This window comes from Falco punctatus (assembly GCF_963210335.1).
Source record: "Falco punctatus genome assembly, chromosome: 1".
Classification (NCBI taxonomy): Eukaryota; Metazoa; Chordata; class Aves; order Falconiformes; family Falconidae; genus Falco; species Falco punctatus.
In genome coordinates this window covers 115,422,935-115,438,817 of record NC_137580.1, presented here as the reverse complement: position 1 = coordinate 115,438,817, position 15,883 = coordinate 115,422,935, and the positions used below count along the sequence as shown (strand labels likewise).

Below are 15,883 nucleotides of genomic sequence, written 5' to 3'. Positions count from 1 at the left end.
TGCATCCTGCTTTCCCCAGGCATCGTTTCTGGAGGTGAAGTGACCTACAGATGGAAATGAGACAGATTTGATTGATTGCTTCGTAGGAGCTGAGCTATGAAAGTAGAAGCCCCACCAGCATGGCTGTTAGCAAAGCTGGATCTGCGCATCTGCTGAGTAAAATGGTCTAATCAACAAAAGTAAGACCATTTTTAAACTGCCTTCATAGCCTGCAAAGCAAATCAAGTGCTTGGGGAAAGCAGCAAACTCCAGACAACAGCCTTCACCAAACCCAGGCTCCGTTTGGGAGCCCCTGGCTCCCTCTCTATCTCCTCCCTACCTACAGCATGTGGAGCCAAAGCCCCCCAGGATACAGCCCATCGTCACTGCGTGGTGATTTTCCAGCCTGCCCTGAAGTCAGACATGCTCTGATGTATCTTCATATCTCATGCAGGAGCTGAAAGCAGGCAGGGAAGAGAGCCCGTCTCAGGTCCAGGTTTTCATAGTTTACATTTCATGAGCCAGACGGCCTCCTGGACAGCACGTCATCTGCAGTGTGTGGGCTTGAGAGCTGCTCAGCTGTGATCTGCACCACTGATGGTCCATGAACATCAGCTGGTCCACAAAACAATCGCAGTTACAAACCCGCATAGTTCCATTTCTGCACAATGGAAAGGGAGGTTCTGCTCCTAGTTGCTTTCTGTGCCCAGTTAAAGTGTTTGCAATTCTAAAAAGTAAACTATGATTTAATAGAACAATGGAAACATATTTACCTAAGTGTGAAGTACTTTAGCACCCCATTTCCAACCTGTCATTGGGGTTAGAAAGTAGATTTTCCTTTTCTTTTTCTTTTTTTTCCTAAAGGGCTACGTGATGATCCTTTAAAAAGCTGAGGCACTGCCTAGGGCAAAGACATATGTGAAAGAGGGGTAAGGATAGGCCATGACAAAAAAAAAAGAAACCCAAAGAAATAGATAATCCTGTTTCCTGCTTTGGTATTTCCTACCTCTGACCTGGAGAGCTTGTGTCACAAAACAACTTGCCTATTGGTGTAAAGAAGACTTACCCTTTACTCCCAAACTGCCATTGTTGGTCATGTTAACGATTTCATCACACAACTATTTCAGAGTCCTTGGTTCTAAAAGCTGTTTGAGGAATATAGTCAGGCTTCCATCAAAAGGAGGGGTTTAAGTTGAATTTTTCAAAATGAAGAAAAGTTTCCATTGGCGGGGTGTCCTGACCAGGAGCGAGTTCTGCCTTTGTTTTACTGCTGCCAGGTCAGGCAACATCAGGCAATCCTGGTCCTTCTCAGTGGGCATCTCTGCTGCAGCCGCAGGGAGGTATCCCCCCCAGCAAGCCCCCACAGCTCTGGCTCCTCTGCACCCACACCCAGCCCAGCAGGGCTGGAGCTGCCTTGGACATCCTCTGTCCACTCACCACACTGCGGTTTGGTCAACTGTAGCCAGTTACTGTTCTACCTTTTTCTGATTTTTTTTTTTCTGATGATCTAAACTGTGCATGTCTCCTACCACGCTTTCCTGCATCTGCACAAAATGGTCCTGCCCTCAGCGAGTTCCCTCTGCACATGGAAACTAACCCAAGCCAGGACACAGGCCTGAACATGAACTCGCAATCTGTAGAGTCTGATCATTCATGACATTCCTGACCACAGGTTTTGACCAGTGCCAACCAGCATCCTCCCAAACCGTGCCTGGGCACGGATCAGGGCAGAGCACGGGCCAGGAACTGTTCCCAGGCAGCCGTACGGGCAAGGCTGGATTAGGAGCGGATACAGCCAGCTGAGCCCCTGGGCTGGAAGAACCCTAAAATCAGGGAGCTTGCAGTCCACCATGAATTTTTTATCTCAGACTGGTTTTGCAATCGAGAGGAAAAGGGGATCAAGGCCAGCACCTTCTTGGGTGGCTGCAGGAACTTGTTCTCAGCCTCCAAGCTGCTGATGCATCTGAGTCCTGCCAGTTCCCGGGCGTAACCACACACCTTGCCCATATGTTATTGCAGACATGTACCCATGTGCAAACTACATGGCAAGCGAGAGAGCGGCATGCATTACAAACGAGGTGAAAAAGAAACCAGAACCCACCACTGGATTCTCGTAGCCCTCTGCTAATTAGGTGAGACGTGGTAAGACGAGCCCCTGCTATCAGCCAAGCCAAGGGAATGTAAATATTTGTAGGTCTAGGTCACCAGATCCATTATTTACTGCTCTGTCATACGACTTAAGGTTTGACATAAGACTTGAGGTTTTTGGGTTTTTTTGGGTTTGGGTTTTTTTTTTTTTCGGTTGGTTTTTTTTTTTTTTTTTTTTTTTGCTCTGAGCGTCCCTTGATTTCTTGCCAGTTAGGTAACTGCAAAAAGGGAGGGCTGCCTTCAATATCCCACACATGCAAAACAATGATGCTACTGTGAACTTTGCCCGTTAATTCCAGTTTACTGGGTGACACAAGGTGTTGGGTGCTATGAGCCAGAAAGGAACATGAGGCAGTGCTCGCAGCCTCCTGTCCTGCAGACACGGGTGCCATGGCAGCCCTGCGCGGCCGTGCAGGGTGAGTACTGGTTCCAGGGGGGGAAATACAGCCGCAGCAACAGGGACATCTGCTACAAAACCAGGCAGCTCCCACCCAGGACTTGGCCGTGGGAGTCACAAACTCTCCTTTTCTCTGTTTCAGCAGGAACTTTCAGTGTGCACATTTACACTGGACCCTGTCCACAGTTTCCCATTCCCAATTTCTTTGCCAGAAAGTGGGGCAGGGAAATGGGTTTTTGTAGTTGAAAGGAATATTTCACATTTAAGGGGAAAAGCTGTATTCATCTATGCCTGTTCCCCAGTCCAGGTTTCAAAGCCTCCCACCAGTCAGTATCTCCCTGCCAGGGTGGTACCTTTTCAGAGTTACTGATTAGATACAATTATTTTAAAGGTTTATTTTCCCTCTCCCCGGTAATCTGGTTTTGCCCACTGGGGGGGATTACATCCATCTTGGTGCAGGCATTTTCCACGGCACGGCCCCCCGTTCCCCACCACTGCCCATGACGCTGGGCTTCCCCAAACACCAAACCAGCAGTGTACTGGGAAGTCCCGCTCCCTGCTCTTCCCTTCTGCTTCAGCCCATCTCTGGGGATACAACATCAGTCATGGCTGGACCAAGAAGAAACAGGACCCCTGTAGTTGGTGCATGGCAGAGGTAAAGCCACATACCCCAACCCAGGTTCTACAGACTTCCAGCAGCTTTGTGCGCCCGTCCAGCTTGGCTTGGGAGACTGTAAGAGAAACAGTGACCGTCTCCCTCCTTTGGGGCAAGTTCTAAAAACACCAACTATTTTCCATTTTCACTGGAAATGTTTTATTTTTCTTCCAGAATGCAAAAATGAACATTTCAGTTTCTGACGGGTAGGGGGGGAGAAGCAGACCTTTCCTGCAAGCCTTTTGTTTCCAAGGATGTGGTTTGCTCCTGAAAAAGTGCTTCAAATTAAAATTTCCCACTGTTGCAGCCCCTGACACCCTCTGCTCCCCTCTCGCAGCGGCTGGAGGCTGCAGCTTGGCTCACTGTGAGTGGGTTGAGCTCTTCTGCCACCAGCGATAGGGAGGGGAGAAGGAGGAGGCAGCAGCTGAGTGGAAGCAATGGTGTAGGAGAGCAGAATGGTTGTCTTTGAAACTCTTTGTGCTCTGCCTGATCTTTTCCATGGATAAGAAGGGCAGATGTTTGTTTGGCTGCATTTGGATTGTGTGGTTTCATGGGAGGAGTGGGAGTGCTGGCGTGCCCTTCCACTGTCCCCCACACTCAAAGCAGCTCACATTGCTGGGGCTTCTGTGCTCAGAAAACAACCTGAATCTAAAAGGAAGATCCTCTCCAAATCCCCCACCACTGGCAGCTCTCTGCAGGTTCCCTGGCTGAACCAGTAGGACCCATCACACCCCACCAGGCTCCAGCAGCCCCAGCCAGCTGGGGGACACAGTTATCGCCCACGGTTATCTTTGGCACACCAGGCACATCGTGGGGTCATCTTAGCACTGCTCACACCAAACAACATAGATACGCTGCTGACACCACACTGGGCTTCCCATCAAAGCTTTCGTGCCCTGGGGCAATGCTGATGGATGCCCTGAACCACAAGGGGTCCTTTGCAGACCCTCTGAGGGACCGTGCAACCCCCAGGCTCCACACAGCCCTGCACTAGGGTGGGCTGCCCTCGGCCGTGGCTTCCCGTGGGGTATCAGAGGGGTCACACCGAACTGGAGATGCCTTAAAACAAGCTGCCACAAATATACAAAGCTGAGAGGACACGGCAGACAAGGGAGAGGAGATGGAGGAGTTTAATTTTATACAGTCTGTAAGAAAGGAGATTAAATGGGGAGTGTGATAATGCTATAAATACCTCCAGGGAAATACCATCAAAGGAGAAAGGGGGATTATTCAAATGATCTGGAAATGGTAAAACAAGGAGTGCTGGGGCCTGAAGCTACAAATGGAAATATTTCGGGCAAAGCATTAAGAAAAACTGTCTTAGAAGCGAGAGTAATTAGGTGCAGAAATCGGCTACCCCAGCAACGAGTCAGGGCCTTATCAGAGGTATTTGCAGATGGCGTAAGCATCAGTCGGGAGGAGATGCGGATGTGATCCAGGTGAAGAAGAGGGGTCAGAGCTAAGAAAGGCAGTTTGGAGCCCCTTCACCCGGGATGCTCCCGTCCCTGATGCCTCACCAGGAGCCCTGGCTGCGCAGCCTCGTAGCAGGGCACCCGCCTGCAGAGAGCTGCACACCCAAAGGCACCCACATGTGCCAGAGCCAGCCAACCAAAACATACGCAGGAGCACATTCCCAGGCGCTCACCCTCCTCTTCCCATCCTATTTTCCAGTTTTTCTCCATTTTTTTGCATTCAGTTCCCTACCCTATGACAGAAAACAAAGGCTGGTGGAGCCATATGCTGACTTTTCTAATCCAGGATAAAATGCCATATAAAATATTCCAGCCAGCTCGCCACTGTGTAACTTGGCAGAGTAGCGTAAGTAACTAATGAGTAAAGCTGAAGTTGGCTGTGTAATTAAAAGTGATATATTTTTATATATAAATGATGAGTTTTCCATCCCCAAAGCTGATAAATTTCTCAGGCTAAATTTCTCAAGCTAAGAGCCTTTTGTGGCCACATTTTTACACAGCACTATTTATTTTTCTCTGCTCCCCTCCAAAAAAAATGACCAGTTTTCCCATCTACTTAATGGGCTGTAAATACTTTTCTGCTAAGATGAAAAGTCCATTTGATTTGCATTAAATCTTCATCATTACAAGCTCTCAGCTGCAGCAAGGCCCAGATACTGACACAGAGTACTGCATCTCTTTCTGGAAACCTCCCCTTAAAGATCCTAAGGGGGAAGAAAAACAAAAAAGGGGCAGTCAAAGGGAGAATGAAAACCTATGGCACTTCTTGGTATTGAGATACAAATACTTGCAGGTAAAGGTATTGCTGGTCCTGGGGTCTTCTTCACAGCCCTGGTGCTGCTGAATGGGATGCCGTCCTGTCCCAGAGCATCTTTGCTGCAGAAGTCCCCCAGAAAACAGCGCTGAGAACCAGGTAGGGTCAGGCCACAATGGCTGGTGCAACTGGACACCCAGGCCACGTGCAGGGCAGGGCTGTCACACAGTCGTTCCAACCCTTGGGAGCAGAGAGGACCAAGGAGAAGGGATCTACTACCACCCAAGGTAGCCCAGCAGGGACAGCCAGGGAGCTGCTGCTGCTGCGCTCCCCATCCTGACATGCTCTGCTTTACAGCAAACACCCAACGCTCCTCTTTCACTCATTTCTTCTTAATGACTGAGGCTTTTGCATAGAAGCAGGTTCATCGCTGAGTGTTCAGAATTCAGGCTTTCCTGGTACCTTTTTTCTGACCCACCTTTAATGCCTGAAGTGGAACCAGACAGATTTGTTCACGACTTCCAACACTTCCGAGTCATTAAAATACGTTTTTTTTTCAGGCAAGACTGGGGTCTTTCCAAAACACTTTGTTTCATTAAAACCATCATGTGTTCCTGAATGTTTTTTACACACAGAGCAGTACAACAAGCAAAGTGTTTCCTTCCCTGTATCTTGTCCCAACATTCTACACCGTGTGTCACCTGCAGGCCAGCCCCTTTTGATTGAGATACATTAAAGTACCCTAGAAACAAGATCTCACGTGCAGAGGAGCCGGGTCTGCCCCGAGCAGTGCCATGGAGTGGGATGGAAGGTCCTGTCTGCGCTGCGGCTGTCCCACACACCCGATATTGCTGCTGCTCATCTCTTTGTCTCAGTCCATGTCCTGGAGGTACTCAGCCTGCTGCTGCTTCCTTCAGCTTGAGAAGATCTGGCATCAGGTTCAAGTCCTTTTATTACTTCTCTCCGACTGCACAGGACCCAACATGTGCTGCTTCCCCAGGCAGAAGCAGGGTAGAAGCCCCCCAGAATTTGCTCCCTGGGGCGTCCCCACAGAGCCACAGCCCGTCCTTGCTTCCCCCCAAAATCTGCCCCTACAAATCCAGAGGGCAATGCTGTCAGCAGTACGAACATGTTTATTAAGTGACAACAAGCCTGTTCCTTTCCAGCTCCACTTTGACTCCTTGTCTCCATTTCTCAGGTTCATTAGCTTTCTTATTCCTCCCTCCAGTCTTTTCCTCCCTCCTACAATCCCACTGTCTGGTGAAGCGACCAGCAGCAGCGAGAAGCCAAGTGCCCCATTTGCCACTCGCCCAGGAGCGGTACCTGCTGCACGCTCACGGCGCCGGCTCCTTCCAGCCCCGTGCTGGAGAAGGTTGAGTTTCACTACTAGCATCAGACTCAGATCAGGCAGAGGAAAGTAAAGATGAATGAAGTGACACCAAATGATGCCTGATTTTTCCTAACGAGTCAATAAACTCACCGGGCCACAGCAGAGCTGTCAGACTGAGTCCTTGCTAAGAGCCAGACAACGGGACTTTGACCAGGACTCACATCATAAGATTTTCAGAGCCATCCTCCTCTAATCCCAGCCCAACCAAGTCCCCATGCTCTATTGCTCTGTCTACCGGCATCACATGCCAGCTGGACATGATCCCCACCACTGTCACTTCCCTCCAGAGGTCTCCTGGGACGTGCCCCTGCCTGGGTGTCAGAGCCCCTCCCAGTGAACTGCTGGACACAGATCATCACAGAAAAACTATCCCCAAGCACAGGGCACCCCTTGGTGCAAACAGCAGCTTTCACTGGGGATGGGATACCTGGGCGGTATTTCTGAATCCATCCATCGGAGGAATCCGTCTGTCTGCGCTGCAAAGCTGCGCAGGTACAAGTGCTCAGCGCAGGCGCTGGTGCAAAGCAAGCAGGAGACATTCAATTCATGTCCACGCACAAGCATATAGATGTGTGCGTTACCTGTGCCTGCATTGCTGTCCTTCCGGCCCCTACACCCCACGCTAGGTAGTGGCATCTCCTTTGAACAGTCTCCCACTTGTATCAATCCCAGCTTAAACTCCCCTGAAAGACAGAAGAGGACAGAAGAAAGTTCATTGCCAGCAGCTACACACAGGTCTGGAGAGAACAGTCCTGCCCAGCACCAAGGCTTTTGATCTGTCCTCTTAACGCAGGAACGCACACGTGGGGTCTTGAGCTGCCCTTCCAGCTTCATGCACGGCTGTCATCACTTCAGCCTGCGATCCCGCCAGCTCCCGGTGCCTGCAGACTGACCTGCATCAGTGCTTAAAAGCTGCCTGCTTTGCCTTTCTTCTCAGCACATTACAGATGATTTAGTACATTTTGCTGATTTTTGACAGTGATGAAGAGTAACGTCTCGGACCAGAGCACTCTCCATGAAGCTGGCGCTGAGCTCAGCACAGGGCTGTGCTCCAACCAGAAACCCTGTTCTGTCAGCTCTTGTCTTGCAATTGTCTTCAAATATTCTGTTCCTCTTCACCTCTTCTCCCGCACAGGCAGGACGTAAAGGCTTCCACAACCTGTTAAACTATTGTCTTGCTGTGAACCAAGAGAGGCCACCCTGCAGCTGTAAATAACACACGCCCAATGAATAAAGTAACCCATGTCATGACCCGGACCACAAGCGCTAACTATTGCTTGATAAAGATCGTCTGCAATCACAGTACTGAAGAGCAGGCACAGGAGAAAACCAGCTACGAAGCCTGAGCTCCTGCAAACCAGAGCCCAGCGAGCTCCCCCGAGCCCCCGCACCGGGGAGGCTGACTCGGCTGCTCCACAGGGACCCTCCAGCAGCACCCGCTCTGGGGCCTCGGCACCTCAAAACCCATCACAAGGGTGCAAGAGGCTTCCAGACAGGACCTTCTAGTCTCGGTCTAGTGCTCCAAGGCAAAACAATGTGAGGAGGCCGGGGAGGTGGGCAGAGAAACCCCCTGCAGAAGCAGCTGATGCTCACCCTGGAAAGGGCTGGCGGATGAGTCCCTGCTATGCCAGCATAGCATCCCCCCCCCCCCAAGCCACAGGGCGCACGAATGCTCCCACCAAGGCTATTTGTTGTCTATGCCATAAAAGAGTTTCAATCAAGCTGGGACAGTAAATTCTAGTTTAAATTAAACAACCCCATTTACTCACAACGAAGGCTGTTCACAACCGAAACCCTGTCTCGGACAAGTAGTGCTTCAGAGCACAGATTTGGCTTACAGCATTTAAAGCAGCTGTCTTCATAAAAGCTAATAAAATACAGTTGGATAATTAAAAGCTTTAATTAAAAATGCAAAGTCCAAATAGTTTCATATTAACAAGGAAACTTGTTTTGACATCTGAAATTGCTGCACAAGCTAAATTCCCATGTATTCTCTCCAGGCTATTTAGAGTTTGCTGCGTAGCTGGAAATGTCTCCTAACTCAGTCCAATCACCATGTGTTGCTGGGGATGTGCACCAAAAATTGATGCTGCTTGTTTTACAACTTCACTTTTAATTATCGCAGTCTGAGGCAGCAGTGGGCTTATTTGCATGCTAATCCCTGAATGCAGCCTGGGGATGGAGCAGCTTGGCACTCCGGGGATAAAATATATAACTCCCGGGCATGGTCTGCCAAGCTAAAGTGGAAGCTGAGCAGAGCAGCAGAGCCAGCTTTGGGTGGAGGTTTCTCCAGCGCTGTCCTTAGCTGTGGCACAGGGACATGGGGCTGCACAGTGCCACCACCATGATCCCTGCCTGCAGCTGGGAGCACCCACTACATGGGTGTTGGGAAGTGGAATTTGGCGGAGCTGTGTTGGGGATGAAGAGGGAGTGGGGCTGAGCCTGGGCACAGGAGTTGTTTTTGCAGCTGAACGTGGGAGTTGGGTCCATGGCTGGTCCCATGGCTGCAACAGCTCAAGATGAGCAACTTTTGTGGCTATTTCTCCTTTCTGTCCATGCCAGGGTGAACTGGAAGCACACTTCTTCTACACAAAATCTTTATTTCTGGCAGAACAAGTGCAGGCATGGACACAGCGAGGGATGTTCCGGGTGTGGGTGCAGCTTGCTGCCAGGAGAAAGGAAGCTTCAGCCTGCACGGAGAGGAGAAGCAGCGCTCTGCCCTGTCGCTGGGGCTGCCGGAGGCTCAGTGAAGTCCCAGTGCTTCTTGTGTCCTCACTTCAAAGCCCCCTGAGGCCACACAGTCAGTCGGAAGCCTCTGCTTCAGCCACGCTGTCCCCTCTGGACCCTCTACAGCATCAGACACGCTTCTGCCAGGGCTGATGCAGGGGTACAATTTACAGCCCCTTTGCTCTGGCTAGTGTCTTGGAACAAAATACTCTGGCAACGAATACGGGTAAAATGGCAGCAAATCCATCAGTGCACCCTTAGGATTACAGATCCATAAGGCTTAAAACCAACAGGGACTGATTTAATTGTGTAACCTGACATTTCTTGTAACACAGACCGAAGAGCCTCTATAAGCAGCAGCTGTTCCACCCATCACCAGAGCAGCTTCTCTTTTGGTTGCCCACCCGCGCATACACCGGCCTTTGGCAGTGCAGGGGCCACCTGGATCTGCTAAGAGGACCTGGTTGTTCGTGCCCTGATTGTGGAAATGGGCATCTCCCGTCCAGGTGCCACTGTCCAGCTTCATCTCTGAGACACTGGATCTTGTTGGACCATTTTGTGAAACACTAACTCTCGACTTACTGGGTCATAAGAAAGCGGATTTCTTTTTCCATTTCACATGTTTTTATAGAAGTTAAAAGAGAATAAACTTTAAACATTTGGATTTCAACAGCCAGTGGCTTTGGTTTGGCCTTGTTCGGTGTTTTATTTGTCTTTTTCTCCCCAGGAAAACTTTCAAAATTTAAAATCTGGCTTCAGGCCAGCCCTTTGGTGAGCAGTAGAAGAGCAGATTCTCATGCCTTCGTGACTTTTCTTTTCCTCTACCCTACCTTGCCACTTCTGGTTTTATTTTGTACAGCGAGCACAAGAAATGTTTATCCATCACAGCTCCAAGGCTGAAAGAACCTGGGGCAAAGGCAGTAACTCGGTACTAACACTGCCCTCAGCGCAGTGCTGACCAGACCCCCTGAGACCAAGATGCGTTCCTGTGCTAGGTGACCACAGGCAAATGGTTTTTTCAACCCCTGCCTCAGTTTTCCCACTTCCAGAATGGAGCAACAGTGGACTCACCATCTCTGCAAGGTGCTTTGTAGAAGTTTCTTTCTCTTTTTCTTCTGGCTCTGCTGACTTCTGGAGGGTGCAAGTTTTGAGCTTCTCAGCAGCCCGTGCAGCTTCACCGATCCCCCGCCTGCGGCTTGACCCATCCTGCCAAAAAGCGACGGTGTGTGCAGGGAATTTTCACTGCTTCCCACCCATTTGTTCCCCAGCCCTGGGTGCAAGGGGGCTGCAAATGTCACTTTGTGTCCCCAAAGGTCATTTTGCAGCGTGCACCACTAAGTTAGCCCACGATGGGACAGTCCCCTCTGCTACCATTGGGCTTTGACAGCTGCGGTCAAGCCAAAAGCCACCAAGGGGAAGAGGAGCATGGGCAGGGTGCGGGGGTGCTGGGGCAGGTAAGACACCACCCAACACGAGAGCACCCCTCGGTCACCCACCTGTAACGTGGCTCCTCTGTGGGGTCCCACCCCTCAGTCACCCCCCTGTAACATGGGTCCTCTGTGGGGTCCCAACTTGTGGTCACTCATCTATAATTTGGGTCTTCTATGGGGTCCCAGCCCTCAGTCACCTCCCTGTAACTGGGGTCCTCTGCGGGGACCCACCCCTCAGTCACCCCCTGTAACGGGGGGCCTCCGCGGGGTCCCAGCCCTCAGTCCACCCCCCATAATGGGGGTCCTCTGAGGAGTCCCAGCCCTCAGCCACCCCCTGTAACGCAGAACCTCCGCGGGGTCCCCCAGCAGCGAGCGAGGCGCACACAGCGGCAGCGCTGGGGGTCTCCGGGGTGCGGGGGCTGCAGGGCGGAGGAGGAGGGGGCAGAGGGGGGGAGGGGAGGGGGGGCGGAAGGCAGCAGCGCCAGCCGCGGGCTGAGAGCGCCCCCTTGTGGGCTGCGCGCCGCGGTCACTTCTGCTGCTGGGCAGCGCCCCCCGCCCGGCTGCCCCAGCCCCCGCCAGACCCCCAGCTCACAGCACCTTGCTGGGGGCGCAGACCCGGGGGTGGGAGCCTGGCAGGGACCTTGCACCCCCCGTTGCCACCGCCTGCCACCCGCACCAGCACGGCAAGGGCAGCAGCGCAGTGGCGCGTCACTATCCCTGGCAGGGGTGGGGGAATAAAAAAAAAAAAATAAAAAAAAATAAAGGTTTTAACTCCTACTAAACAGAACAGTAATGGATCTACTGCTGGGAACCGCACTGGCCACTGGACAAGCAACTGTGTGAACTGGCAAGCCTTGTCCACCTCTAAATCACGGGCTTCTCAGCACCACGTTTGCTTACGAGACCCTTTACGCAGACGTCGCTCCCTTCTTCCCCCAGCTACCTACGGCAACAGCGCTGGCATCAGCTGTAACCCAAGCACAGGCCAATTCTTCTGACACAGGTGCTTTCCAGGGAGCAGCTCCCGAAGGGAATGCGAGGAGGCTGGGATCTCCTCAGCGTCTCCCCCAGCCACATTATCCTGACTATTCTCTTTCTTTAAAAGCCAAAAGTCGGGGTACAGAGGCTCAGCAAAATCATACTCAAACTGGTGCATCTAGGTCACACCATCACAGGTGACCCCATGAAAGGACAAGGTCCCACTGGGGTAGTTCGGGTAGACCCCTATCCTACCAAACACATCCATTTTGAGGGGCATCTCCACATCACTGTGCCATGCAGAAAACCCCTTCCGATTCTGCAGGGTGCTCCAGGTGAAGTTGCTCCTCAAGGTGCAGCTGCTGCTTTTGCAGTCAGTCTGATCAATGCTTCTGCACCTCTTGCCAAGGTATGCAGCAGCCCCAGGTAGCTCAGTCTCAGACCAGGAGCAGCTGAAGCACAGACTCTTGTCAGATAGTTCAAACCTTCCAGGATGATTTGAGCACAGCTGTGCCCAGGGAGCAGTGCTGGTCACTTATTGGTTGTCTTTGGCTCTGCATCACATGCTAAAGGAAACAGAAAAATAGAAAAAAGTGGGTTTGAATCATAAGATAAACCTGTTTTACTATAAAGGTGGTCCAATACTGGAAACATTTGCACAGAGTGGTTTTGGAGTCTCCATCCTTGCAGGTATTCAAACCCAACTGGACATGGCCCCGAGCAGCTTGCCCCCTGCCCCCCACCTCTGAGCAGAGGGGCTGGACCCAAGACCTCCAGAGGTCCCTGCTGACCACAGTGATTCTTTGTAATTGTTACAGGACCTACCCAGGAGCGTTCTCCATCCTACTTATCCAACACATGAGCTTTGTATTTAAAGTCTGCACATAGCCACAGAAGCATTTTCTGTGACTGATGGAAACTATGGTCATGCTAGGTCTCAGCCACGCACAGTAAAACTAATTAGCATCTGAAAAATCAAAGGCAAACTATGCAAGACACTCAAGAAAATTAATCTGAATTGATTTTTCAAGTGGATTAAGATAAGTCACATTAAACTTCTTTGTACCATTTTTAGCAGAATTAAAATGACCATGACTCAGTTTAGTTCTCCTTAAATGAATGAAAGTAAACTGAATTCCTTGTAAGAGTCTTCTATCAAGGAGTTTAATCCATAAACCTTTATTTAATTTGGATTTCTTTTTCTTTAGGTTCCTAAGGACATTTATGAGCCTAAGCCAGTCTCCGAGGCTCTCTGCAGTCAGCGGCAGGACACAGACACCTGCAGAACGTGCTGCACCAGCACCGATGGAGGCGTGCATCTGAGACAGACGAGATGGATGCTTCACTCAGTATCTCCAGGAATCTCTTACCAACCTCCACCTCCCCCCAAAAGGCAAGTCAGTATTAAAACCACCAAACCCAGGACCTACACTCCTTGCCTTTAGCCATAGGGCAGAGGTGTGACAGTTGGGTGGTCCCGTTGCAGACACCATCATTTTGATCCGGCCGATCTCTTCAGGAATAAAAAGAAGGAGATAAATGATTGTGCCCCCACACTAACCAGGGGTCATGGTCCTTGGGACTTGCGCACCATGGGGACAGGGGCAATGGTCCCCGGCTGTGCAGGACCAGCTCCTCACATTGTCCACAGGATGAGAACCTGCCAGCCGGTGCCGTAGGGGTTCCATCCAAAGGGGGGGGTTGAGAGCCCAAGCAGATCTGGGGCCCGATTCCAGGCTCACGCTGGGCAACGCTTCATCAGCCTCTTGGCACTTTCAGACACAAGGTGGGGCGCGGGGAGCCACACAGCGCGATGGGAACGGTCAGGAGGGACTCCCTGGCTCCAGGATCTGCCAGTGGCTCGTGCGAAGCCGGACAAGGAATGAGAGGCTGTGTGTCCCGCTGTGATCAGACACGCTCCCGTCCGCCTAGAGGCATCCGAGCTGTTGCAGGGCTGCCTCCACCGCTGGTTCTCTAAGAAATGATTCCTGCCTGAAAACAGGGGTGAGGCCAGTTCAGCATCACAGCCGCACTGCAGCGCTGGTGCTTGAGCTCCCACCTCTGCTGACACCTGGGGTGCAAATTGCTTTTCAGGCCTGACCACAGCCCTCCTCTTCATCACTGCTGGTACCTGGTAGTTTTGTCTTTGCTGAAGAAACGGGGCTGATATGTATAAACCGGTGGGATTTATGAGGCTCAGCTACATTACCTTTTGTGGGTACAAACTCAGCCGGTTTATATCTTGCTGCTCATGAGATTTCTACTGGAGACATAAAAGGAGTCAGGATAGGGATAGCGATAAAGCTCAGGCTTTCCGCGTATTAAATCATTATCAGCTGACTGTTGCTGTTTATCATTTTAAGGAAAGACCAGGACAAAGCCAAAGGGGGACGCATAAACCCCTGGTCTTTCTTGCCCTCTGCTCTAAGGTGGCGTTGGAGTGAGACCCAGCATCCCTCTTGGCCTGAGGAATCCCTGCCCTCTCCCTTTGATCATCCCACAACCTGCTAACGCCTCATCACAACCTGTCACTAAAGCCAGGCAAGAAACAGTGCTGTCAGCTCCGAAAACATCTCCTAATCACCACGGTTTTCCCATTCCCTGTCAAGATGGGACCTGAAATTATTCACCAGAAGATAAACTGAGTTAGCTCCTGGCCTGACCCCAGTCTCGAGGGACTCACTGGGATGGTGAGTTCATGCATCTTGTCTCGAGCACGATGAGCCGGGAGTTTGGTCTCTGTTGCTCACACTATGAGTTCATGCCCTTTTTATCTGGCTGTTTCTCATTCTTTCTAGGTCTGACAAGAAAGTCCCTCCTAGATTTGAAACATGTCCTTAAGGGAAGTTTTATCAGGACCCCTGAAAAGTTCCAGTTTCAGCAAATAAAAAAAAAAAAAAAAAAAAATTGAGAAGTTGCTGCCCTGATGTGCTCGTTGTCACAGCAGCCAGCGTAACGCTGAAGCAATGACCTTGTCACAGAGAAAGGGCAGTATGGTGGGCTCCAGCCTGGTCCACGTGCAATTTTCTGAGCCTTTGCTTTACCCCCTCAGTGATAGCACAGAGCTGTTTGTAAGCGAGTACATGCCCTCAGCTGCAGCTTTGCAAAGATAAGTACAAGCAGATACCAAGCTTCACGACAACCCACCTGAGTCGAGACAGTTTGTCCTTCAGACTGATGTAAATGCTGGGAAGAACATCCATCCCAGAGCTCTTCCTGAGTTCACAGCAATCCTAGCCACAAAAATAAATAAAGATTCACTTGGTTTAGGCTATGACACTACATGTTGTAGGCGTTTTGCAAGGAGGTATGCACGCTGCCGTGGGCAGGGCTGGCACTGCTCCCCCAGCCCTGCAGACACCCCAAGCTATCCTGCCTTTACAAGGAGGCACTTGCTGCTGTGAGCAGGCATTTTCTCCAGTCTGAGCTTATTCTCAGTGAAGGCTCGCCTGTGCTCTGAGCGGGTCCTTATCCTGTTGATGTGGTTCCCAGCCATGCTCCCCTTCTCCTCCAGAAAGGCTGCTACCCCTGCTGGGCTGTCCCCACTACCACCAGCAGCAGCCTAAACCCTCCCACAAGGCTTTCCACATCCAGGACAGATGCCTATGGGACAAAAGTCCCCTGTTGGACCATCCTTCAAGTCGTCTCCTGCTATCGGGTCCTCTCCACCCCAGGGCACCTCCCCTGCAAACACTGGCATCTCCAACACCTTTTTGGAAAGGGAAAACTCAACAGCACAGAGGCAGCTGTGGCTGCAGTAGCTTTGAAACACGGGACTGGGATTGTTTTTCAAGAAAGTTTGTAACAAAGATCGTCACAGTAGGCAACCACTGTGACTATTCTGGGTGTTATAAGCTCCATTACGGCTCACACTTTGCTGAAGATTACAAGTGCCATTGTTTAGTCACACCTGGCACTTGGTGACACTGCTGTTTGAGTGGTTGATGCCCTTG

The 15,883-nt window shown here is 51.0% G+C and overlaps 1 protein-coding gene across 1 annotated transcript; it reads right to left on the bottom strand.

The window, feature by feature from the left end:
- Window positions 1–2,281: 2,281 nt before the first annotated feature.
- On the bottom strand, window positions 2,282–15,426 carry TRIM16 (tripartite motif containing 16; the record flags this gene model as incomplete). The annotated part of the gene is given in 6 exon segments (XM_080408703.1): window positions 2,282–12,108; window positions 12,112–12,463; window positions 12,466–12,496; window positions 13,361–13,443; window positions 15,078–15,163; window positions 15,313–15,426. Coding segments are annotated over 6 exon segments (879 nt in total). The 3' UTR covers window positions 2,282–11,895.
- Window positions 15,427–15,883: the final 457 nt, after the last annotated feature.